Below are 26,531 nucleotides of genomic sequence, written 5' to 3'. Positions count from 1 at the left end.
GTGAATAAGAAGCCAGTAAACAGTCTGGGAACTTAGCGCGCCTGTTAAAACTTGTGCCTCGCGCCTCGTGCCTCGCCTCACTCGGCCGAGGCACACGGAGCGACTGCGATACTACGTAATTGGTTTTTTATTGAACTTCGAAATAAAGAAATAGTTATTCAGTTGCGTTCTATTGTTAGTCGTTGTGTGAGAGTACTAAACATCGGACAAGACTTTCAAGATGAGACTTTGTATTTATTTGCAAGGGATCAAAAATGTAGGATGTAAGAAAATATGCCTGATTTTGCTCAGCACTTTTCCAATCTGTAACAAATCAGAGTCATGGACATACTATGAAGTCGATATGGTCTTGCAAGACTTTCATGATTGGAAATATGCACAGCTAATGTCACCAGCATATCGACTTTACATCTGAACTAAGCGCACTAGTGCTCAGACTCAACTTTATAATTGAGAGCTGGAGTCGCGCTGAACTCGTGTCGCTTCGTGAGCGACTATTTACTGCACCTGGACACGCTTGACCTAGTTATTGATCTTATACGATTTTGCTAAGAGTTCACGGAAAACAGGATTAACTGCATGTAAGAAGGCAAGTTATGTCGTAGGGCAAATTATTATTATGGCTAATCTATAAAAGAAGGTATTTGTTGTGGTTTATTTTAATACTGGAATTACAAGGCACAGCTACATGTCTTCATTATAATTATTTGTTAATTGCTGAAAAACAATCCAATAGACAATAGAAAAGTTAGTTGAGTAAATTGGACATAGAAAGTTATTAGAAAGAAACTGATGGATACTTTTAGACCTCAGAATAACCAGTTTGACCATGGATAATACTGGATATATATTACTTTATGAGTACCTACTAAAATATCACGAAATAACTTTATTACAGAAATGCGTTGACACAACCTACTCATAAAAGGCTCAATTCTATTTACCGTCCACAAATAAAATCACGATCCATCCAATATCATTAAGAGTGAGCTGAAGACGTCCACGTTAGTGACGTCATCACAATGGGCGACAATTGTGGCTGTGCACAATACATTGCGTTTTGGCAACTCATCCGCAATCGCGCTAAGTGAGGAGTGAGTCGGTGGACAGCAATCAAGCGAAGCGGTCGATGCCACCGGACTACGATGGACAAATATGTTTGATTGGTCTGCTTGTGATGTTGTTAAAGTAATTGATAGTGACATTAAATGAGGTCGTGAAACTGACTGAAAACTATTTTGGTTTTCTAACCGAGGTTTCTTATTGAAGGTTTCTGATTGTTCAGACCCTGGACTTGTAGATCAACTTTTATAAATGTGATGGGTGATTTTAGGATTTTCTAAGCGCCACCATTTAAATAATCAGTAAATAAGTTTCTCATTAACATTCCCACTTATTGCTATATTGAACTATCTTTATTGCCAAAAAACCTACTTATATGACAATGCAAAGGACAGGCTAGGTTAGGTTAGCTATTTTTGGCAAATGATTGAAAACATATTACTTCAATAAGTAATATCTACATATACTGACAACAATGTCTCCAATACTTGATTTACTAAAAGATATTCGTGATAGCCTTTACTGGGAAAATTAAATAATACGATGGATATTGAATACTCTTCTGAATATTTTGTAATATCTTTTAGTCTTGGTCAAATATTCTCATTTCTTTCGTTGTTATTATACAGTCTATTTAAGTATCGAGGACAGCTAGAGGCTACTTTTTATCCAGGTGTATGAATTAGTTCCCACAAGAAGCAGTTGTAACCAGCAGAAGTTAAATCATTAATGATATGTGAATAGTAAATTCATGTACCTTTCATTGTATTTTTTTGTAACTAGACCCTGTTTACTTGTCTATTGAAGTGATCGATTACAAAAACAAATCGGCAACAGTAAGTATAGCCCGTTTAACAAGAGCTCCGCGGGTGTCCGGGAATCCTTGTCGTTAGTCCGGCGTCCGGGCCGCACCGGCGCGCGTCCGACACGTGTCGCGACAATTATAACAAATGAGCATTTTTTAATGATAGTGTTTCGTGTAATCGTGTTAGCGCCTCAGGCTTACTCAGTTAGTTATTTCTAAATGTTACTTATGGGATTTTTCGGACGGATAGAGTAGAAAACTATTTTTATAGATGCTGTAAGTAAATAGTATGTAAAGCCAACTACCTCTATACTACTCTCAGTACAAACGAAAGTGTGCTTGGTTCGTAGCAATATAATGTATGACAAAACCATGAATTTTCCTGGACACCTATAGAAGCAGTTTTCGATAGATGTAAGTATTTAGGTTTTACATTGCATGCAGAATAGCACGACTGCTGTAACCTCTGTCGCCACCTAATCTGTAGATAACCTGTATGTTTAAATACGATGTTAAATCTAATATGTTTTTATGTTGTCAAGGCAGAAAATCAGCCCCTTTCTATACAGAAAACTTTCAACAAAGAAAATACAAACAAAATACACAGTAATTACAATAAAATAGACCACTGAGCCGCCACAGACCCTGTCCTGCCTATTGTTATAGATCATTATCTCCGCAATGCGCACGCGTCGCCTCGATCCCGCTGGCTGAGCGGTGGCTGCGCGTGGGCACGGTATTGTGCTTGGTTTGTAGCAAATGGGGGATTTTGGTCGGCTATTTGTTGCTAATTGCTTCTGCGTGGTTGGCCTAATGTTTTAATAACTCATTTGTGCTTAAAAGTAACAAGGGTTGTGGTGAACTGAGGATTTGAATAGGAAGGTTAGTTAAGTATTTTTGAAGGATGAGAATTTGAAAATACTGTGACACTAGATCTTGATTGATAGGTGATGAGAAACTATCACTTATGCGATAAAAAGAAGGTTTGAGTATTTTGGTCAGTCAGTTAAATTAATATTCATGTTAACAAGCCATTCAATCAATCACTAACCAAATATCTTCCCTTAAATTAATAAGGCAGCAATTAACTTAAACGATCCACTATCCCAATCTCCTATTCACTAAAACCAAAAAAAAAACACCAGCTTAAACAAATCGCGAGTTCTCACAAATCCCAAACCCCTAATCACATTGTAACACCATAAACATACCATGAGCATGTTCGCGGGGGCGCCGAGCGGGAGTCACGAGGGGGTCACTCGAGGGAGTCACAAGGGGGTCATAACTCGCGCTCTATTGCGACGCTTGCGCAGAGACGAGTCATTTGTCTTGTCATATTAACGTCATTTAATTTTAAAACTATGAAATGTTTTTAGGTTTAATCAAATTAAGCCATTTGTAAGTTTTTAACGGGTAATGGTGTGAAGTTAAATGCTTGAAGGGATTTTTAAGTTGAAGTTGTTTGTTAAAGGGATGCTTAAAAATGTAAACATTAATTTTAAGTGCAACATGTAACTAATTGCATTCACTCCATCAGAGCATGTATTAATTTATTTTGTATAAAAAATAAATCTATGAAAACTTTCAGGTAAGAATTTAGTACGTCGTTACTCTGTCTACTTTTTACAAAAAGTAGACAGAGTAACACAAGTCACATGACTGGTTTTTCTGACAAGTTTCTGGAAATAAGTCACATATTTAGGTAGATATTCAAAATTTTGTTAAAACCAGAGGGCTCTTACAAATTCTTAAGACCATCATCGTTCAGTATGAAGTTATCCCACTTGTCTTACTATCCAATAAATATGCGTTATAAAATAAAACGGCAGTCATCGCAAACATCCATTAATACACATTACAAGTTTTAACTCGTACCAGTTCATTATTAGGAATTAGGGGAGAGGCGACGCCGCGCGGCGGCACACTCCCTAGCCGAAATGCTCGGGGGCGTGCTTTTACCACGATACATGCGAACACGATACATTGGAAATTGAACCTTGTTGTTTATGCTTTAGGGGTGGTATAAAGTGTGTGTATAAGTTGGTGGTAAGATAATTTATAGTTTATCTCATAAATAGATTATTACAGTTGAAGTGGTGATATAAATCACCAGTAATGCGATTGTATCGAGTCGTTGTTTGGTGATGTTTTGCGGTTATTGAATTGTTTTTACGTTCACATGTTGGGACGCCATTTATTTCTTGTAAACGAATTAGTGCATTTTATTTCGGATGAGAGTTCAGCGTAATTTATATTAATAGTAACAATTACTGCAAGGGAACTGTAATAAAATTATGTTATTTAGAAGAATTGCATCAGAGAGTTAATGGAATAAAACGAGATTGATAGACACAATCAATTCATTCACAACAAAAACTATACAAAACAGGATAGTGGGTGACCTTATGCAAATGCAAATTAAATACTATGCATATATCAATACTTGTGGTATATAGGTATCTTTGAATACTTTTTGTAACCCCATGTAAAAAAATTTGATGATGAATTTTTTAATCTTGAAATAATGTATAATGAGTTGAGTTATTCATACAATAAAGAATCCTCCCCAGGATTGACAACGAGGAGATGAGCACAATGTTTGTACAAGTTGTAATGAACAGTGACAGCCGGTCCAATCGCCGCCGCCACTTGAACAAGGTCTAGAGGGGGCTAATGCCGGATTATGCTTCAGGAGAACCACGCGACTTAAGCAGTTAAGCGCTTACTCATCAATTCTAATTAGAAGTTATATGTAGGAATTAATTTATGTTATGAACATGTAATGTACATATTTTATTTAATCGGTAGCAGGTATGTCTTCAAAAAGATATAGGTATCACCGCGTTTTGTACTTGTGTGTACTCTACATTTCTATATGTCCTCTTTCAGTGAGCAATTATACATATTCCATCATAACACACATTGGTTCACGTCGGATTTAAACAATCAAGAAGCTTTTAATATCTACCTACTTCCAGTAGGTACAGTCTACTTGCTTATAAACTAAGTTTGTAACGAGGCCTTAACTTATAACTTTACCATAATCAGAAGAACAGAAGAAGTGGTTGCTACGCTTGTTTGATCTTTATTTACTACGATTTATCTACCTCAGTGCTAAATACATAGACATCGGAAAAATATAATAGGTTTGTATTCGAATTGCAGGCTTTACGAGCACATTTGTCACACAGAGGCGCGGAATGTTTCAACAAACGGAACGTTCCAATCAATTACATTTGCGATCTAATAACCGCGCGCGATACAACCAAATAAACGTGCAAATAAACCGAACTGTACCGTCACACAGGGCGAACAGAAGGATCACAACGAATTAATGGAACACTCGTTCATGTAGGATTAGAGGAACTAACGTAGGTTATCAACTTAGTCGTGACTATTGTCTGAGATGCAAAAACTCAAAATTTATCAAACGAAGCAATGCCAAAAGAAATCTGTAAGATCCTTTCCACTGTTTTATTGCTTTGTTTATGTTGAGTGAGTGTTGATTAAAGTCTCTTTCTGAAGTACCCAAGTAGGGAAATGTTTGTCACTGTAAAATTGTTCTCATATCGGCAAATCTAACTAGCGATTAATTCAAATGATCCTTATACTTATAAGCTAGTGGTCCTTCTGCGGTGGTTGTGTTGGTGCTCTGAATAATCAGTTGGCGGAACGCGGCCGGCCGGCTAGGTGGCTATTACCGGACGCCGGCCGGCCCCCGTGTCCGGCACGCTAATTGCTAAATTTGCCCCGGAAGGGGGGCGGAGAGGGGCGACTACCCCACCCCCGGCACATTCCCGGCCGGACCTGCTTACAGACGAGTTTATCGGCTCTATAGAATATTTGAGCGTTACGATTATTTCTGTTACGTTTACGGGGTGTCGCGATGAGCTGTTGTGTGTGATAGATGATTATTTGGTTACGTATACGGATATTGTGGTATTTTCGTTCTCAATTAACGGTTATCAACACAAAAACGGACTACACTGTTTAGCCACCTCTAAAGTCGTATGATTAGGCTTATCTAGATATTGGGATGCACTTATTTGTGAAATACATTTATACTTATTTCTGTCTATTTTGAAATTAGTTGTACCTCCTACTTAAGTATTTATTGTGCTTGTTTGGCCAACCTTTAACCTGACGGGGTTGCATGAAATTTTGAAAGAGTTATCGCTCCAGATGGAACAAAGGCGGAGGAGAGTAAACCTGATCCTGAAACTCCTGAAATACCTACACTGGATCATATTCACCTTGTAAATAATAGCAAATCACTATCATGATTAGACGTAGTATTGAGGAAGTACATAATATCGGCGTATCGGCTTTTCGTTACCGGCTGAAGGGGCGTAATTGCCGCGAAACGCGATCACTCTCGGGCGCCGGTACGGAACGGATCCGACACGGAACCGGCACTGTTGCGAATCTCATTGTCGGTTAAATATAATTTTCGACTAAATTAACTGTTTTGTATGGCTAAACTACTTATTGTTTGGTGAAAGATACTGTTTCAAGCCTCTTATCTAAGTAGGTTATTGAAATTATTGGAAAGCTGTACTTACCTAAGTTTACATCGGGCACGTTCAAAGTTGACAGCGAAGGGATCGAATTTATTCACGCTTTTTAGATGGTTCTAAGTTTTGATGCAAACTAATTATTTTATAGGTATGTAATGTTTTTTAAAAAAAGCTTCTAAACAAGTTTAGTATAAAAAATGAGGTACCTGTAAAGTAGGTAGGTACCTAAGTTTTCTTAAAATAAAGAAAAGGTTTTTCATGATCGACTCTCCAATGACTATCGCGAATTCATTTTGTACCCGTTTCCCGGTCATTGTCATAATATCCTCACAATAAATATTGTCTATTTTTGTCACGAATCTTGTCAAATTGTAAAAAAGTGTATTTGTGTCTTGTTTTACCAGTTTTTCTTCAACACGAGTATCGCGATTTCATGTAGTGTAGTCGTTGCAGATGCAATAGCTTTGGTAATTAGGAATTTGGTAATAGATGTAACTCTATATTGAGTAAATTCTATGGATACAAGTTACACGAAACGCTATCCCGCAGGTAAGCAAGCTACCGCTACTCTAATATCCGCAATAGATCAGACTAGCAAATTAGAGAAGTGCAGCGTGCGGCCGAGTGCGGATATATCCGCTATCGGCGCGTAATTGCCGAGAAATGTGATCGCTCGCCGCCCGACGCCGCCCGCCGGCGACCTCCGCTACCGGGTTACCGGCACACGGTACGTAATAGTAACGGCACACTAAGGTAAGTTATATATCTAGTGAAATATTGGCTATTCATGAAATGTAAGTTAAATATCTAGGGAAATATTGGCTGTAAATGAAGTGTAGGTACCTATACCTATTATAGAATATTTTTTCTTTGTAACTTTGCTCTGAAGGATATTTGGGTAGGAAGGAATGAAAAACACATGAAGATATTGTATGACATATGAAGTTATTCGTTTTTTTTTCGTTATCAACCTCGATAAAACACACATCCTGGATTTATTTAAGTAAAACCGAATATAGCCTACGCCAAATATAAGGTCTGAAGTCTTACAAAGTATGATCTCATAGATTTTTAATTCGGGTAAGATTAAGCTTTTGTTATGCTTTTGCTAACCTTTTTTGTGTTTCGTGTGTGAAACCATATAATAGATATTAGGTATGTCTACTTAGGTAAGTAGGTAGGTACATAATACCTACCTATATAATCATATCTAGACTACCTAAGCATAAGTTTTTCAAAACTCTTTAATTCACCTAAATTCTTTTCCGTTTTCCATTATCTGAGGTTTTTATTTCTGCAATACCTTACTTAGCTTTCTCACTGAAATAATCATTAGGTACCCAGATACCTATTTAATTCGAAGATGCCGAGAAATTAAGAACACAAAAGCTGAGTAGGTAACTATGTTTCTAATAAATAGTCTACTTATTCAACAAAACGTTCAGGAGTGATGTGATAGGGAAATATCCGGCAGATCATTAGAGAGGTAATCGAGGCCCGTCGGCGCGCGGATATCTCGCGGATATTGCGCTGAGCGCCACCGCACATCGTAGTCGCTATGAATATACAATCTCTAAATTAAATAGGATTATTTATGAAAAAACAATCGTCGTCGTTTGATTACATATTAATCATGCTAATTTTTATTTATCTGTGTAAATAATACTCGAATGAGTAATTAGTTATACGCAGGTAGTAAGTAGCTACTTAAATAAAACGAACTACAATACTTAGGTACTTAGCTTTCAAAAAATGTACACAGTTCGCTCAGACTAATGGCGGTACCTACTATTGATTAGTCTGTCTGTTGCACCTACGTAGTTTACAGTTTCATTTCAGTCGCAGACAGCTATACTTACCTGTGTAGTACATTACAAACAAAACGGACGCAAAAAGACATCCCGAGCCAAGACAAAACCCAGTCCGCCATGCTACTAAGAAGGGCGGAGCTAATAATACAAATGCACAAAACCCGAACACAACAATACCCTACAACCGACTAATTAAAATAAACCTTAACATCTAATCTTTAGGATTGAGATTTGAGTAGCCTCTGGTGGTGGTTACAACGTTCTGTCTCGCGTTACATGCACAGAAGTGGCCAATCAGCGCGCGGTTGCCATAGCTACGCGCAGTTGGCGCGAGTGGCTGGTAGATGGCGCTGGTAACGGCCTTACCTTATAATTAATGCATTGGATATTTAGTTGTGAGATTACATTCCACTTTAGTTCGTAGGACTGTATGTGTGATAGTTTTACAAATAATTTCTTTTAGTGTGTGTGCTAGTCGACCAGTATGTACAGTGACGACTTTTTCAGTATCTAGGTGGGTATCGATAATTTATAGGTAATTTGTTAGGTCTAGACTCTTAATAGTTTCTGATGCCACTCAACAACTCACATTAACTGGCTTGTGGTGTTTTACTTTTCCCAAGACTGCGTAACTCGCAACCGGGTTTTGAAATATTCGACTGTCTATAGAGTCCGCTACGATAAAAACCTAACCACGAAAGACAAAATTGTGTTAACGTAAATCTAATAAGAAACATAAAAGATTTACAAAGTCTTACATTGTATTAGAAAATGATATTAAAGTATCCGTACGTTCGAGACGTTTGATTGCATAATAATCCATTTATTGCAACGTCTCACAAACTCCGCGCCCCAAAATTGGGGAAACCTAATCCCCAGAAAGCCATTATACCGAAAATTCAACTACCATCACTCATAACTTTACACTCACACTGGAAAACGTACTTTCAAACCTATGAAATAGATTTCATTTTGGTGTAAGTCGTAAAATTTTCCTGCTTGAGAAAATTAAGTGGCAATAAACTCTACGCGGTCAGATTAGGGTTTATTTTAGTTTGCTATGAGGAGTACGAGTTTGGAAATGAAATTTTCATAAATGTGCGGGTGTCGCGGGGGCGGCGGCGGGCGCGGGGCGAGGGGCGCGGGGCGCGTGGGGGTGGCCATATTTGTGTTTTCCCCGCAGCTTCCGAGTAGGGAAGGCGCGACACTTGAGCGTTGTTGTGTGTTACCGACTCACGGAAAAACTATTAATAATAATTATGACTAGCAATTACTCGAACAACTACCTAACGTTACGTATGTAATGCTGTACGGCTTCGTGGAAAATCATCACACGACCCCATTTGACACTTTACCTAATGGTAAATTAATCAAAAGTTAGCTTATTGTTTGCGTTACAAGAGCTTACTTGGTATTAATTCATGCCTAGCCTTTCCCCATCTTAGTCTCATCTAACCCGACGCAGCTGAACACTAGATGCTTAATAGATAGACCGACTAAGACTTAAAGCGAGACAGTTGTAAAGCTTTCTAACTTCTATCCGCCCCGATGCCTTCGTATGTTATCGTATTTACAACTTGAATTTTTAGTTTAGATCACGAAGACAATACTTAATTCACTTATTTTTTTCTACAAAAAACACAAAGGAAACCATAAAATCATTAGATTTGCGTTGCACAAAAACTGTGCAATTCAATCGTGCGTGCGTCTTTAATTGTTGTACAAAAAAGCTTCCTTCCGCGAAATCTTTGGCAATTGTTTGCGTAAAATATCGTATTGCTCGGATCGGGTGTCGAATCCACGTCGACACGATTGATGCGGCCTGACGGGTACTGCACTGTGGGACAACAAATGCGCACCGGGAACGCAAAAAATACGGGATTAAGAGATTACTTCAGAATTGTGTAATGGTATTGATGTCCAAATTAAGTATTAGATGTTGCGCTTGCCTCATTGAACTGGCCAATTTGTTGTATTTTGTTACGTGTTTATCTGTCCGATTAACTAATTATTATCTATCTGACAAAAACTTGTGCAATTGGCCATAATTGTACCTATTCGGTAAAAAATAAAACGATTTACGAAAGAACTTTTAGATATTTAACAAGTTCTTCAAAATAGCTAGATACCTAGGTATATTCTAAGTTTTGGAAATAAAATAAAATTGTTTATTTTGCAACATGGATTTAACATCACCTTACCTAACCCATCAATTTATTTAGAAAACGGTGGAGCTTCTGATTATAATAAGTAGGTACTAGCTAGTAAATAGCTTGTGGCTTTAATAATTGTGTATAAGAAAAGTATCCACATCTAGATTACCTACCTACACCTAATGTGCCTGAAAACCCAGGTAAAAATCCCACACTAAACAACATGACCTGAAGTTATTTTACTTGTATGCCCATTAGGTATTGTTGTTTTATCTACCTACTTATCACAGAACCTTCGTAGAATGTGAAACTGACATGATTGATAAATCCAGCCTATTCTATTTTGATTAGATAATATCTCGCAAAACAATTGTTATGCAACAAACATAAAACAAAAATAAATCTTTAATTAGTACTTTATAAAATCGGAAATAAATAAACTTTCAGTAAAATAAATCTAATCATTTTCTATCGTAATTCACTGGTATTTAACCGTCATTAGTTGTTACGGGTCTGCGAGTGTCACGTTACTCGGCAATCGATGGCAATTGACGTGATCACTACAAAGGAACGTTTTTTTCACCGTGACGTACAAACCAACGTTATTATTGAGAGCACCATTGTTAATGTGGGCCGACTGTTGTGATCGCACCAATTGTTGAAACGTCAAGAGAAATTATAAAACGACTATTCCGATCAGCTGTAAAACGGTATTTGAAAGCCATTTTTTGTGTTATAAATCTGAATGTGAAAAATATTTGATGAAAACCCTTTCACTATGTAACGCAGACGATGGCAAAACTTCACCTTTTGCCTATTGGAACCTAACAATGTTTGAAACGCAGAGCTTGAGAACAAGCTTGATTAGGTTTTGCCTATTTCCTAATGACATTGATTTCAGAATACATGAGTATTTATCTACGTAAAACAGAACGCAGCTCATTATTATTTCTTCCTCACAAAAACTTTAAACAGAACAAACAAACTTTATATACAAGTAATATAAGGTAAGACGTTTGCTGCACTGACCTGGATCCTGTCCTCGGGCAGGTCTGTCTTGAGGGAGAGCATCTCGCGCGCATACACGTCGGGGTAGTGCGCGTCCTTGAACGCCTTCTCCAGCTCGTCCAGCTGGTACGACGTGAAGATCGTGCGGCTGCGGGGGGAGGGAGGTTAGAACTACTGATAGAATAGGTAGAAAGTCTCCTTAACTTAATTTTGTATGCAAACACCATTTTCGTAGATAACCCTAGCGCTACTGCTTGAGTGACCATTGGTGACCAAGTTAAATCGAAGCTGTTTTATTTCATATTCTTTTTTTTTCACTTGAGTATAAACTTCTGTTTATGTAAACTGATTAAATAGTTTATGTACTTTGGCTGCATTTGAATAACATGCAAACAGTTGCGATTTAAAACTACCCAGTTAATCATTGGGCTTTGTTGTGATTAGTTGATTGCTTCAAATAAAGTGGGTCATTACAGTCCAAGAATCTGAAAGACATGCCCAGGACGCCAAGTAGGTGTACTTAAATAAATGAAAAATATTACCGACAGGTCAAATATAATCCAATCACATAAGGCAAGTTTCTTATAGAAATGTTTCTCTCAACAGTCAATGAAATTAATAAGAGAACACAAATGCGGAAAATAAAATGGAGTGTCAATTACCTGTGTCTGCGTTTTTTCTTCTTTTTCTTGCCGTTGTACCCGGTGAGGCCGTCTACTGTGAAATCTTTCGCCGCCTCCAGCGACGACACTCCTGACAAACAGAGAACTATCGTTAGCACCATTTGTGTCGGACGCGTCGGTCGCACCGGTCGGGTAATCGTCTCCCGCTCACAAATCCACTTAACAAGTAGTGTGACAACGCGACACAGCACCGCTCGGGGGTTTGTCACATAATTACCGAATGTGATTGCCAAATGAATTAGTAAACAGACGCGCGGTGGCGAGTTAATAGAATAGATCGAGCGCATCCCCCGGGACCGACCACCGACCCGCGCAGAGACACACGGGGGCAGAGAGGGGAGGGGAGGGGGGGAGTCGAGCCCTCCGGGACGACGGGTAATTGAATTTGGCGCCAATGAATACGACAATGAATTATTAAATTTAGAGCGGTTCCCTTACGGACCTCCGTCGAGAAACTGCTTAGAGTTGCAACCCTGTTGCACAGTGTACATTACTGCGTAACACCTACAGCTCTGCGCATACTCTACGAACAGTCGGCGATGCAATGTAACGAGCAGTTAGCAGTCGCCGTGTGTTATTTGTTTGCGATGGCGCGTGACGGATCGCAAATGGTATGTTTTGTAAAGGGTGCGAGTTTGTCAGACACATTATGAGGTCAAACGATGTGTTAATGTTATTAATGTTTTGCAAGTAATTGTTTATTATTGCAGCTGGACAAAGTGGACAGCAGGCTAGTCGATGTATTCTATAGAATGCCAGGTATTTTACTTTTTATTGGGATCCCAAAGAAGAAGAACTTATGTGGTAAGTACACCTTTTCAGAAAGCAATGCAAGAAATACCTGACAAGACACTAGTAGTCAACTAAGCAGTCTTTATCGAACTACACAACACAACTTCCCTATTTTCCTCAGCATGCAAGACTAAAAACCCAGCGATCTTCTACCTTCCTCAACAGTTGTACTCTGGTTAGTAGAACGAGTGCAATTACAGGCTTGTGTGTCGCGCGTCCGATGTGTCCGCGCAATCGATTGGTCACACTACCGTGTAGCCCCTTACTGTTAGTATTTTACACTGATAGAGGTGATGCAAAAGACCATGGGTAGAAATTAAAAAAAAATGAGAGTTACTTAAGCATGATTTTTACTTTGATTGAGAAAATGAATATTATTATAGAAATTAAAAGTTTTCAAAGTATGAATGAGCAATCTTAAACTCAGCTTCAGAATCGGCCACACTTTGATGCAATTTTTAATTCAATTTATTTTGAAGAGTGAGTGTACATAATATGTATTATGTATAATATGATAATAAAAGAACTCGTTTCAGAATAATTATGTAATAGGTATTTATTTCTTTAACTTTTACCAGGTCTTATCACTATTAGAAAAGCGTGATAGGTCCCCATAATGCTAAGCAATATATTTTTCAGTCTCAAATATCCGTTGATCAAGATCCTGGAAAATAAATTGGAAAACGAAGCTACTGTAACGAAATATTTTTGACATTGAATGCTAAGTACTTTTGAGTGTTATTAATCTGTTAAAAGGTTAATGTTAAGTCAGCAAGTACAAAGGTGCAAATACTTGAAAAAAAACCTATAAGTTTTTCTATTACATCCCTACCCATTTACTAGGTATGTGCTAAATGGTGTATTTATTTTAAAAAATAATTTACAATTATATTTTTGGTAGGTATTTCAACAATTTCATGCAAAGAAAGCCTTCGATTGACAACTTCAAGAGACAACATTGTAGAAGCCTGTAATTTGAAGTTGGAAAATCTTTGCCAGTGAAATATCGTTATCAACAAGTTTTACCTATTTTTTTTTCTTTTATTAACATGAGGCTTTAACGCTGCTGCATTATACCAGCCTCGTTAGGTTTTACAAAAATTATATAAAATAACAAATTATGAAATCTTTAGGTATTATAAAATTAATCTGAATTAAAAATTGTGCATCCAGTTTCAATTACCTATATACCCTAATATATTATAGACAGTGTCTATTCTATATGTATGGACAAACAGCGTGAAGACATGGTAAGCTCCTCAGTAGTGTTAGAGCATACAGGGTATCGTGACGAGGTAATCACTTAAACTGTGTGGCAATACACTTCGCGATCCCTCGGGGCTGATCGGGGGCGCTCGGGGATACTCGGGGTTGTTCGGGGGTGCCCGGCGTGTACCTCTCAAATGTGTGTTTTATGATGCTGCTATATAACCTAAGGTGGAAAACACCATTACTGTACAGAGGTAAAAATAGCTGCAGAACGAATTGGTATACCTATGAATGCTGTTAGTTTCCAAATCTACTATCTTTTAATCTTCTCTAATCTTCGTCGGATAGTGTTTAATTAAATATCTACAATGAAGAAAAACCGCCCAGCCTTTTCACTTAACTGTTCCGTTTCGTAACGACTTCGTTACACAATACACGTGATATTAATCTTTTAATTTGTGTTTATGACAATTTGTGGTTGATTTAAAATTATTACTGAATTGAAGTACTTTCATTAAGAATCTTAATCAGAAAATATCTATTCATCTAACTCTCAAATGGTACAAAGTGGTGTCAAGAGTCAATAATTGATTTGCTCTTTTGTAAATGTACTATTTTATATTTTATACTTATTTTTAGAAATACTATTTTATATTTATTTTTAGAAAAGGGGAAGAAAGGTTTATGTATAATGTATAATACAAAAAATGACGTGAAAACATAAAGATGCCAGTTCAGTGTAAGGCTTTAAAAGAGGCGCACTAAGATCTCGTGAGAGATGCTCACGTCCGTCCTGCGAGTGGTGAAGATGAACAAGGAATGAAACCTAACCGAATGTTTAGCATACATTGAGAAGGTTATTAGGTACAGAAGTACTCTGTTTACATAATAGATAGTCGTGGTCGTGTATTACTGAAAAATGATGATGTAATCCAAACTCGGGTGTATCGTTAATTATAGGCGGGCCGGGCACGTGCGTCCCACTACCCACAGGCCCGAACAAAACTGTATCATTATAAAAATACGGCGATCATTACGACACGACGCCAACGAACCAATAATGTATGCGTTAACACGATTTATAGCTTCAACCCACTATCGACCTTCGGTGTAAATAAATAGAGTCTATTTTGTGTGGTGGCGGAGTGTAATTTGGAGCTGAGCGCCCTCCCCGGAGCCGCGAGGGAGGACGAGTGCTGCCGAAGGAAAGCTACTTGTTGTGAAGAACACTGCCACTTTCGCCGGCGGCATTGTGCTCCAAATGAAAATGTGTTGGAAGAATTATGTTGTATGTAAATACTTAGGTAGGTCGCACTTTATGTTTCTGTGGGAGGGCTAAACGAGGCACTATTTTGCAGTCGATTTTTTTCCGCTGGCTTTTCCTGCCTTGTCCGCCATTTTGCATTGGCAGCAAATGCCATACTTAGTAGTATTTTTTTTTTCTTAAATGCTATCAGCAAAGTTGACCAAGTTTAAGGCAAGTACTTAATAAAATTCCATAAAAAATAAATGAACAGCTAAGTAATGCTGCTACTACTCAGAATTAGTGCGTGGGTGATTGTAATTTTTCACGTATCTTACCCATGAAGTACCAGTGGTAAAATGTATGCGAGTGTATCTTAACTTTTTTGCCATTTATGTTAAAGATAATCATAGATTTAGCTAAGTATTTCAATTTATAAAAAAGCAAAAGTCCTAGAGGACAGTATTTATTATTTAAAACATATTGAAATAAAATGGACAGATATTTTTTGCAATTTGTTATTTAGAAAGCAAAAGCAACTGGGTAGGCTGACTATCTTGTCCTGTGTCTTTGTTTTCGGAAGGCATGTTAAATTGGTGGTTTCGAATTGTATTTTTTTTTTCGCCAGACATTACGAGTAGATAGGTATAACTTACCAAGAGTTATCGGGTTGCCCTTTACTGGGTGGAGGAGATAAATAAAGCAGTCACTTAATGTAAAACACTGTCACTCAGCTATTGATTACAATGGAAGTCGACTGCAAAATAGTATAGGAGAGGATATCTGCCTAGCTTTACAACGCTATGTTGGAGTGGGCTTCCAGTTATAAAGATTTAAGTTTATCTTTATTAGCCAGGTTTGATCTGATCGCAAAGTCAGGGGTGCCCACGGGAAGTAGTGTATCAAACACGTGAATATTTCACACAAAGCTTTTCTGTATATATTCCAAATGTAATATATCGGTCGCGGCAACAGGGCGAACACTTATTGCATATATTGGGCCAATCGCGACAAATGCGACAAACGCGACACGCGACTGTTGCGAGTCGCGCACAAATTGCCAATCGTCTCGCGGCCAATTTGTCGAGATCAGCTGACGATTAGATTTATTTCTCGTTCAGACTCGTAATATCACATCAAATATGAAGTCAAAGAAGGCATACTTTATGCAAACATTCTTCAAAATACCGCGAACAAAAAATAAGCTATCGGGTTTTGCTCGAACTCGAGAAAGATTACCTATCTATATAGGACTACAGCTACGGGATAGCTACAGACTTTTAGCGTTAAGTTTCCTAGCTGCCATCCTTTTGGCTTGCACATGGCAATGCTTATGAAGCATTAATCCTAAAGTATTGATAGTTTTCCAAGGACACACTTACCAACTACTAGGTGCAACTTATAAAAGTTTGTAAGTTAAAGTGCGGCACCAGTTGATGTTGATTTTCCAAAATACAATATTTAATTGTCAAGACTACTCTACCTAATTCAAGATTTTACTTTTTAATGTATATGACGACTAAGAAAGACTTTACAAGTACCTACATAACGCGCTACCACGTAACTTGTGATCCTTCTGTGCTTGTCTTTCTATGCCGCACCGTGTGCGTACGTGTTGCGTGTACGCGACGTGCCGCGGCGTGTCGTCAGCGTACGTGCAGATTTGCCTACACTCGCTTATTGCCTGTATTTGCCTACGTTGCGCTGCCAGAGCTGATTTAGCTATGTCCCTCCTTTTGTTATTTCGGGACCTTTTTGTTCGGGATTTTATTTCCCTTGAAGAGCTCACCATGTATTTAGTTTTCTACTAAACAAATATGTTTGTTCAGTTTTTAGGACAATAGAAACTACATTTTAACTGTTTAATTTGTAACATACAACACTTACATACATTTGCAAGGATTACAAGTCTGTACAGCCACAACGGCAGGTATTCAAGAAACGTGACAATATTAGAAGACAAAGTAGCTGATGATCAGAAAGTCTTCCATTTTAATTGGAATCCTTATTTCAAAATAAAACGACGAAAAGCACCGTAAAATATAACGTAGCTTAGCGAGTACCGGCACCTCCTCAGAGAGACATCGCGACAACAAAACGCAAAAATAAAATCCCTGAGGATCTAATTGAGGCCAGATACGGTTCCTCGAATCGCTATCTCGTTCAAATAAAAAGCTTAACAAGAATGCTCGCAGGTAAAACGCTTACGAGTAACGTGATAAGACGTGATGCAATTAGGAGGCCTACGAATTGGCAATTTGCCGCGACAAGCCAATTGACGCGCTCATCGCTTATTTGATTCGACGAGTGTCGCGCGACAAGACGCCGCCGCGCCTGTGACGAGTGTGTAAGTATGTAACGTTTCTTATTACCTTCGGTAGGTAGATGCCTAAATGTGTCAATATGGAAATTGGCTGAAATTATACACAGAGCAATTACAAGAATGACCTTATACGGGAACTTTCAGTTAAAAAATTAAGGCTTAGGTTACCACCGCAAGCAACTACATACACAGTAGATAATAGAAATATAATAAATAACTCTTGGTTAGTAAGCAATAATATAGGTTATCAACAAATAATAAATTACCTGAATAAAACTGTCGGACCGCTACGAATTACATGAAACAAATAAAAAATAATAATTAAAACTGAAGAATAGGAGAAATCATAAACATGGAGCGAACAGGCCAGGACATCTATTACATGCTACAAGCATTACATGAGCATACATCGTAAAATAAATTACCTATAGTGTACAAAAAAAGAAGACAACAGATATTTCCCAAAAAGATTTTTTGTGTTGCTAACAGACTGGACTTAAGACAGAACTCAAGCAATTTGCTGATGGTGTGGTATATTCCGTTAAGGCCATGCGTTATCTAAGTGCGAGCGCACAATGCGCGTCACCTCGCCTCGCGGCTATCGCATTACGCGCGTTCCCGCGCAGGTGTGAACAAAAATAGAGCAAGTCTGGTCTCTCACAATGCGCCACAAAGCTCCGAGCAGCGCAGATATTATGATCTTGATCGCTTTGCTCTTATTGCTAGCTTTTGGTCAACCAGTTCTCTCTTGTTTTATATTTCGAGGCCCGGTTTTAAGGACGTTTGTAATGGGATGGTTGCTGAGTCAAATGTTTTTTGTATTTTTGGCAAGGTTATGGGTCTGTAAGTGGTAAAGTTATATCTGCCAAGGAGAGCTTGTTCATGTGGTCATATTACGGAAATTAATTTCAATGATTGAATTAAATTTTACGAAAACGTTGACTCGGAGTTAAGTATAATGGTTTTTTGATAACAATATCAATCGCATATTTTACTGAAAGAGGTTTGTCTTTTGCTATGAAAATATTGCGCGAACAGAGTATGAGCTGCACCAAAACAATCTATGGAGTAGTCAGTGTTGCAGATTTGGTTACACGAGGCTGTTGGAACCAACTGCACAACTTTATATCAGAGCCGTCAAAAATTGTGATAACGTTAAAGCAGCTTGTAGAAGTGTGAAGTAATTAACCGACAAAGTAGTCAGCAGCAGGCCAGGCGCGGTAATGAGCAGCCACTCAGCCAGGACACTAGCCATTATAATTGCTAATGCCCCTCTCTTCACTTTGATATTTCGGAGGACGCTCGCAAAAACCTATCCCCAACCGACCCCACCCGTAACACAAGGCACTAAAGTCCATTTTCCTGTAATGGACCTGCGTTCGGCAAAGTAAGTCATTATGCGATCAGTGGCCTTTAAAGAGGGGGGAGGGGGGATCTAATCGTAAATTATTATTGTCGCCTTTATAGGAAATGGATTCGGAGCGTTTGTGTTACAAGTGTTCACCTTGAGTTTGTTGTATTTACTGGCTAGGGCCACGTGTAAGTCACGTTGGTAGGATATGTTTTAAGAATCCACAGCACGATTTTGTGGTTTTGTTCATACTTTCATAGGTTGTGGTTTTTCAATAATTGTCGAGGAACGCTACTAAATACTCTTTCCTACTACTACTACTGTCCTAGCAGTTAGTAAGTAGCTCAGCTCTTTCAATGATTGGATTTTGAAAGCAGTGTCATCGTCATTAACTAAAACCATTCGACAGCTGTGACCAGCTCAATCGGCAATGCCATGAAGTGATGATATCGGTGTCATCAGCGACCGCACGCGACCTGCCGGCTGGCGACCACGCCGGGCTATGAACACAAGCCAATAACCAAGTGCCGGCTACAGTGTCCGGCCAGACCACGCCCCTCGCCCCCACCACCTCCCCCCACCAGGGGACGGGGCACGTCATATTAGCTTTTAGTTTGTAACTTCGCCTTGTTTAGAACCTTCACGGCAAGCTATTGTGTGGAGTAACTGTTGAGTAATCTGTGGTTATGCAGAGTACTTGTATATTGCTAAATAAGTACACAAGTATGATTAATTAGATGTCAGAGATTACAATAATTGACGATGATTAAATTGACACTCGGATTAATTCAACTCCGACGCTGTGGTTGGTGATTGTCACTTGTTTTGTATGCCATTACAACTACTCACATTACATATTTTGGATAAAAAAACTCGGTAACACGGTAGAGTACAGCCAAGTCCTAACAAGCACACCCTATTTGTCACTTTTTTGCACCTGAAAAAATGTTGTGTTGGAAACAATAAACATGTAGCAGTTAACGAGAGCGTGTTCGTCTTGCGGGGGTAGGCAGAGAGGCAGAGAGGCACAGTGGGCATTAAAACGGTGCAATTGAGCGCGAGTGTGCGATGAATCGTCCGCGGCCTTTTAAATTATTCCTCTCCGGTAAACGCTATGTAATTGTATCGGCTTGTTGACACTCCTCTTTCTTATGTATAAGGTAATATACAAAATACTGGCTCTGGTAGACCTTCTGATACATTTGGCTTGAAGAGAGTGCATCCATCTAAACACTAATTATATTTTTGGGGTATTGGGTTGCCCGGGTCACCGGGCTGATGAGGTCAGATTTGGCTGCCTTCCTAGGCAGGTGATGACGTCCACTTAGGTATATTACCTATTTTCGTAAATTACCTGTCTTATTTATGATAATTATGAAAATATACTACAGTCTTAAACTTTCAGAGAATGCGGTTATTGAATGTTTTTTTGCAATCATATTATTGACCTGCGTTGAACCTCAGCAATACAAACAAAGAGGTTTCCCCACGACGCCAGCTCTGGCTTCACACAAAACTATTTACTTAACAAATTGGACTGTGTACCAAGATATCCTTACATCATTACTAGGGGTGGTTCAACAATATCGTTTTCAAAAAATTGCGGAAAGTGGCGCGTAACGAGCCTCGGGGGATGCTGGCCGAAATGATTCACCCCCGCGCCCCTCCCCCGCGCCGCGTCCCGTTTCACTTGTTAAGCGACAAATTATTTATATTAACAGCTAATGCGTTTATGTTCACAATTTTTAGGTTACGAGGCGAGAACTTGGCTGTTTATTTTGAAATTGGTTTATTAATTTAGGGGTCATAAATGAAAATAAATTGAATTTTTATATTATTTTCTTGTCATTTTGGAGGAGATGAATTATTTGATGAGTCCTTTGAAATATTTGTATTGCCTAAAGTAAAGAATTAAGATGGATGAAGACCTGGTTACCATCTTTGAATTATATTGTGTATGTAGCTATGTTAGCGTTTATGTCTTTTGAATGATAATATTGGACATAAAGAAAGTCGTAAAATTTTATATTTTTATTTGTCTGAGCATTCACATTTCCATGGAGGTACATATGTTACATTACTTCAGACTATAAAGTCTACAAATAGGATTTATTTTAATTAATGTGACTTATTCGAGTTAACTAGGCAATGCAAGGGGTTTTAATTGAAAGTATTTTTTTTTCTTTTATAATACTTATTACCTTTTGCAAAAATTGTTGATAATATAATTAATATTGGACATAAGCCATGTTACACAATCCTAGTTACATAACACTTACTGATGTCACTATCACACAGGTGCACAAATCTCTCCAATACACACTAACTATAGTTAATGAAACAATACAATTTAATTGAATTTCGGTCATTTGGTGTCGTAAGCTAACGTAGAGACAATATTTACAAAGACTTGCACTAATTGAGCATTGTAACCACAATTGGTTATAAATATTCTCCAATTAATATATTCGTAGTGCGTAATAAAAGTGTGAACAATGCTAGTGATTAAGATGTTAGTGGCAATATGCGAGTACGTGTGGTTTAATGAACTTATTGTAATGAGCAATCGCGGGGCTGACGACACCTGTGTTTTTAATTACTGTGATATGATAAGTATGGTTTGTAATCTAGACTAGTAGCAGCTACTGTAGAAAATAATATCTGTAATTTATAACAGTTTCGCTGATACAGAATAAAAATGTACATAAGTTTTAACTTAGGATACACTTTCTACTGGGTTTTGTAACTTTATATCCTAACAAGTAGCAGCTTACAGTAGCAACCTTGAGATATTTTTTCAATCAATACCGGGGTGTTCCTTCAGTACAAATGGAGCTATGAAAAATCACAAATTTGTATGCACTAGGTAAACCTACTTAAATAAATCGGATGTTTTGAATCCTTCGGGACAAACGATCAGTCAATATCTATGACATATTATTTTATTTATTTATTCCTTTACATCAGGAAACTTATGATTTTCTCTTTTAGGGAAGAATGGTTTGTCCCACACGTGGTATCCACACAAGACATCCCACGCTGCAACCGGACACCGACACAATTAGCGCCACTCTCGTGTTTGTGCTACACTTGTGTCGCTCTAGTCGCTCTCGCGTCACCCGACAGTTGTTGCATGTTGATTCATTAGTGATATACCAACACTTGGAGCATGGCATTGCAAATATACTCAAGTATAAGTAGGTATTACCAATAAAGCTAATGACTTAGAAACTGAGTTACCTGCTTGGTAGGCTAATCTAGATGTTTGAAAGTTATCGAATCGCTAATCCGTAATAAATACACATATGCCGTATTACAGGAATACTAATTAACAAAAAAGTTGTTGCCAGATGTTTTAAAAGAAAAACTTTGCGCCAAGCAAGCTATGTAGACCAGTCTCAAGCCAAGTCTAATACCTAGCTTAGGGTAATTTCTCTATTTATTTGAAAACTTTCCAAAAATATTGATACGATAAATTTTTACTACCAAGTTATTAACGTAACCCTCATCCCTAACCTCAAGAATACGTCGGTTATTTCCAATCAAGTTGCTACATCAGTTGTATCAGAGCACGTTGTGTCGCCGCAGTAACCCGACACGCCTCGTCACAAGAAAGTGCCGAGTGGCCGCACTTTAATATACTGCCTGTTATTACAACTTGTCGCCACTTAATGTGACTAAACACTGCGGCTCCTCTGACACTCGATACTACATCATCACTAACTTCACACTTACACCATGCCAAGCTAAAATTACCTTTACGTTGGGAAGATAAGAGCGATGCTGTGTGCAGCTGTTACGCTGGTGATGAGGTGTTGTATCCACAGTCGCTACTCGTCTCGGTTTGACAGCAACAAAAAATAATTTCCTCAATGTTGGTGTTGTGGCGTTTAGTACAAATGTTTTGGTGTAATGTAGACGCTCTGCGGCGCGGTCACTGTCAACATGGTGACAACACTTCACACGTTTACATGGACATTATTGTGACGGTGCTTTTGAGGAATTTGTTCGTAGCTTAATTAGTTTGTTTAGCTACTTCACAAAGGATTGAATTCCAACTTGTTAACTTTAGTGTCAAACAGTAGATTGCATAGAAACTTTCAGTTATAAGTTGGTCTTGATAAAATAGTAACCGCTGTCTGGAAGCTAGGAAATTCGCAGTAAGTACTACTGAGTTGAAGGAGAAATTAATTCGGTCCTGTGGCCGAGCCATAAATAACTCTCATTCCAAACAAGATAAGGGCTTATGTTGTAGGTATACACCCTTTAGTTACTTTCAGGTCTCTTTCAGAAAGAGCTACATTATAGGCCAAACAAGTTAAATACTGGCGAACGTAAAGAAATGAGCCCAACGAGGTGGACAGCCATACTTGCGACCAATGAGGTCACAGCCTCATTACACTCGTGACTTTTATTCGGCACACGACAATAGACCCCTAATTTTCAAATTAAAAATGTCTGCCGCTAAACAATAGCGCCAAAGCGGGCATCGCAGCCAGGACCCGCTCTGCAATTGTTTTAGAAAACAATAAAACTTGCCGCCATGATGGAAATGTCAAAATCCACTCGCGGATTCCGCCCCGTGGCGCTCCAAATATGAAATTCCCGCACAGAAATGGCGGCGGAGGCAATTTTTACAAATGGCTGCCGGCGGGAGCCAGGTTTGTTTTCTGTGACGCTTTTCATGCGCTCTGGGGTGACACGCTCGCCGCCGCACGCACCACGCACTCTGCGGTCGCAGTGAAAAGAGACGCGCACGTCGCTATCTGTTACCTGGCGGCTTGTTACCGATGTACCACGTCTGATCCACTGAGCTAAACACATGTCTGGATTACTTGTACCCGAAGATATCCACTTTCATTTGTCACAACCCTTACTGTCAATTAATCTCCTCGAGTTTCCGCGACCTCCGTTATTAAGTAATTTGAACCCCAGTTTAGATCTTTATTTAGAAAACCGATTTGCATTAACAGAATATTTTCTAAAACCTCACGTTCTAAGCGAATTTGTTCACCAGTAATAAGAGTGAAATATGTCCGTCGAGGGCTAATGAAGGTTAGACTTTAACCTGATATGAATAGGGTTGAGTTTCCGATAGCTAATAGATAGGTGTATGATTTGTGGTATTGGCTGGGTCGAGCGGCTGCGCGGTGACGTTTGGCGTTTGCCGGATTCATTACTGAGACAAAGGCAGGGGGTGAGGAGCCCGGGTGTGTTAGAGGGGGGCTCACACGAGGGATGCCCTCCCCTGGCCCCGCGCCGCGCCTCAGCCCCGCCGCACAGCCACTTTCCTAAATCACCGGCAAATGTATTGTTCGCCATAGTTTCAGCGACGCCTCTAATTTATAGGTACTAATCGTCGAGCCACTCTGTTAATCAAAATACTTCGGAGATCATTGTTCACGGGCTGTTCATTATCACGAGTTTTGTCGCCGCGGTACATTGAGCACCGGCTCTACACGTCATCATGCTCGCGTTAACGAATACCTATGTTCCTCATTTCATTTACAAGCTTACTGGGACTTCACCAGATGTAGTTGACCTCAATAAATATATTTCATGAATAGATTGAACATGTAAAGGATCAGGATAGAAATTCAAAAAGCTAGGAAGCAAAAAGCGTGTGCCTTAAATTGTGGCAACAGTTTCAAAGCGGGGTAATTATAAGAGACTCGAATGAAACAACTATTTCGTGTAAGTACCTACTTATTATGATGAATAAAATTCTATTAAGGAGGTGTCTCAAAATAAATATGATGTAAGTAAACTTTTAAACTTTCTCCTTTAGCTTTTTATAAAGTAGCTATTATCTATTTCATAATAAAGATGTGGAAAAACGATCTCAACAACTTCCTGGAAAACCGCAAACAGTTTTATTTATAATCCTCAGTTCTATTCAAAGGGATGGTGAGGGTATTCGCCACTGCAGCCGAAAAACAAACGTAACGCGTTCGTGTCTTGAGTGTAATCGTAAGCAGTAGTGTAGTGACTTACCGGAGAGGTGCGGCTGCGCCCCGGGACTGTAGGGCGACTTGATCTGCGGGAACCCTGCAACAATTACATCCATTAATTAAGCCACAAACAACTCCCGCCAGGAATTCCAATTTAAAAGTGCTCGCTGCCTCAGATTCAGCTCATTCTACTGGTTATTGCATTGCGGAACTAAATTGCCAATTACTGCTTGGACTTCTTTTATAATTGTAATTTTCTTGACTTGTGTAAGACTTGTTTACAATGTGACCTCCTACTGCTAATAGTAATGCGTGTATGCCTAGGTGATACGGTCCGTTTTAGTTTTGTTGTACCTAACATAGAACTTAATCTGAAAACTAGGTGATATTTCAGGGAAGGCTGCACTATTTTATATGATGTACTTTATATGTTTCCAAAAAAACTTGAAGTAAATAATCTAATTCTATGAGAAGCCTTACCTACGTGCTAATTTGGGTAACATTAATTTCTTATCACAAAAACTGCAATCCAAACAGTCAAAATAAGTCTGAAATGGAATGAAATAAGTAGACAAACTCCTTGAAGCTGTAGGTAAGCCAAATACCAATGATTGGCAAAACGCTAGAAGACGTGAATCATAGTGAAATCGTGTTACGTTTCAATATTTACAGCAGAACAATAGCAACTAGTACACTATTGGGTTACCATCAGCAAAAACTGCTGAGCAAGCACAGACAATCGGAGACGCGGCCATAGACAATGTGCGCGTAACTTGAACACTCCTCTATTGAACACGCAGTGGCGCACGCGCACTCAGGGATGCCAACGATATCGTCGAAGACTACAAACATCTTAATAATTATGTTGAAGATGTCTCAAGTCTTTAGCGAGAAGAAAGTCTTTAGTTCGCCTTTTCGCTTAAAGTATCAAGTACAGATCTACATTTTTTAAACATAACTATGCTTTCGTCTCTTAAACTACTACTTTCAATACTATACCAGGTATACTATAACATAGTACACCTGGAGGTAATAAATTCCTCCCTGTAAGCACTTCATCTTGGTCCAAAGCTACGTTAGCGTAGCTGCACTCCTTAGACCTTTAAACTTATAATTCTCCCAAAATAAACAGTGAAGTTCAATTTAATTGATCATTCAAAAAAACCTCCGACACAGTTGGCAGCCCTACCCACTTCAAACGGCTGTCAGTTACCTGATTGTCGTACAAATTTAACAATATTAAGAGAAAAAACGCAACAAAAGGCGAGTTAAATACTTCCTCAATTATGTGAGGTGTAAGATAAATAAAGCCGAGAGCACACTGACCGCATTCTAACCGAACAATGGTGATAGTTCGCGCACTTCCCAGCTTTGTGCACTTGGGTTAAGTAAGCTTGAAAAATGAGCATTAGGAAATAACCTGAAAGTCTTGCCTCCGTGAAAACACATAGGTTTCTCTTTTTAGGGAAGTAACAAATTACTTAGGTGATATTACGTGGGATTTTTCGTGCCATTGTGTAGATCTTACCTATATATTATAATTTTGCATGTCTGAAACCAAGTAGGCCAATTTTAGGGATACAACAATCGATCAAGAAGTGTCTACTTATAAGATAATAAACA

The 26,531-nt window shown here is 38.7% G+C and overlaps 1 protein-coding gene across 5 annotated transcripts in view; it reads right to left on the bottom strand.

Moving 5' to 3' along the window:
* The window catches only part of LOC110369831 (visual system homeobox 2), a 75,488-nt gene that overhangs the window by 32,305 nt on the left and 16,652 nt on the right, over positions 1 to 26,531 (bottom strand). For 4 of the 5 annotated variants that reach the window (XM_021325392.3, XM_049844399.2, XM_021325393.3 and 1 more), the window contains exons 2-5: positions 24,952 to 25,005; positions 17,873 to 17,893; positions 12,019 to 12,109; positions 11,378 to 11,504 (exon numbers count right to left, since the gene is read on the bottom strand). In XM_021325392.3, coding sequence (XP_021181067.1) covers positions 11,378 to 11,504; positions 12,019 to 12,109; positions 17,873 to 17,893; positions 24,952 to 25,005 — 293 coding nt within the window. The remainder of the gene's footprint in view (positions 1 to 11,377; positions 11,505 to 12,018; positions 12,110 to 17,872; positions 17,894 to 24,951; positions 25,006 to 26,531) is intronic. The other variant, XM_049844401.2, reaches the window with a different exon arrangement.

This window comes from Helicoverpa armigera, chromosome 16 (genome assembly GCF_030705265.1).
Source record: "Helicoverpa armigera isolate CAAS_96S chromosome 16, ASM3070526v1, whole genome shotgun sequence".
In the NCBI taxonomy this organism is placed as follows: Eukaryota; Metazoa; Arthropoda; class Insecta; order Lepidoptera; family Noctuidae; genus Helicoverpa; species Helicoverpa armigera.
This window is presented reverse-complemented; position numbering and strand designations above follow the sequence as displayed.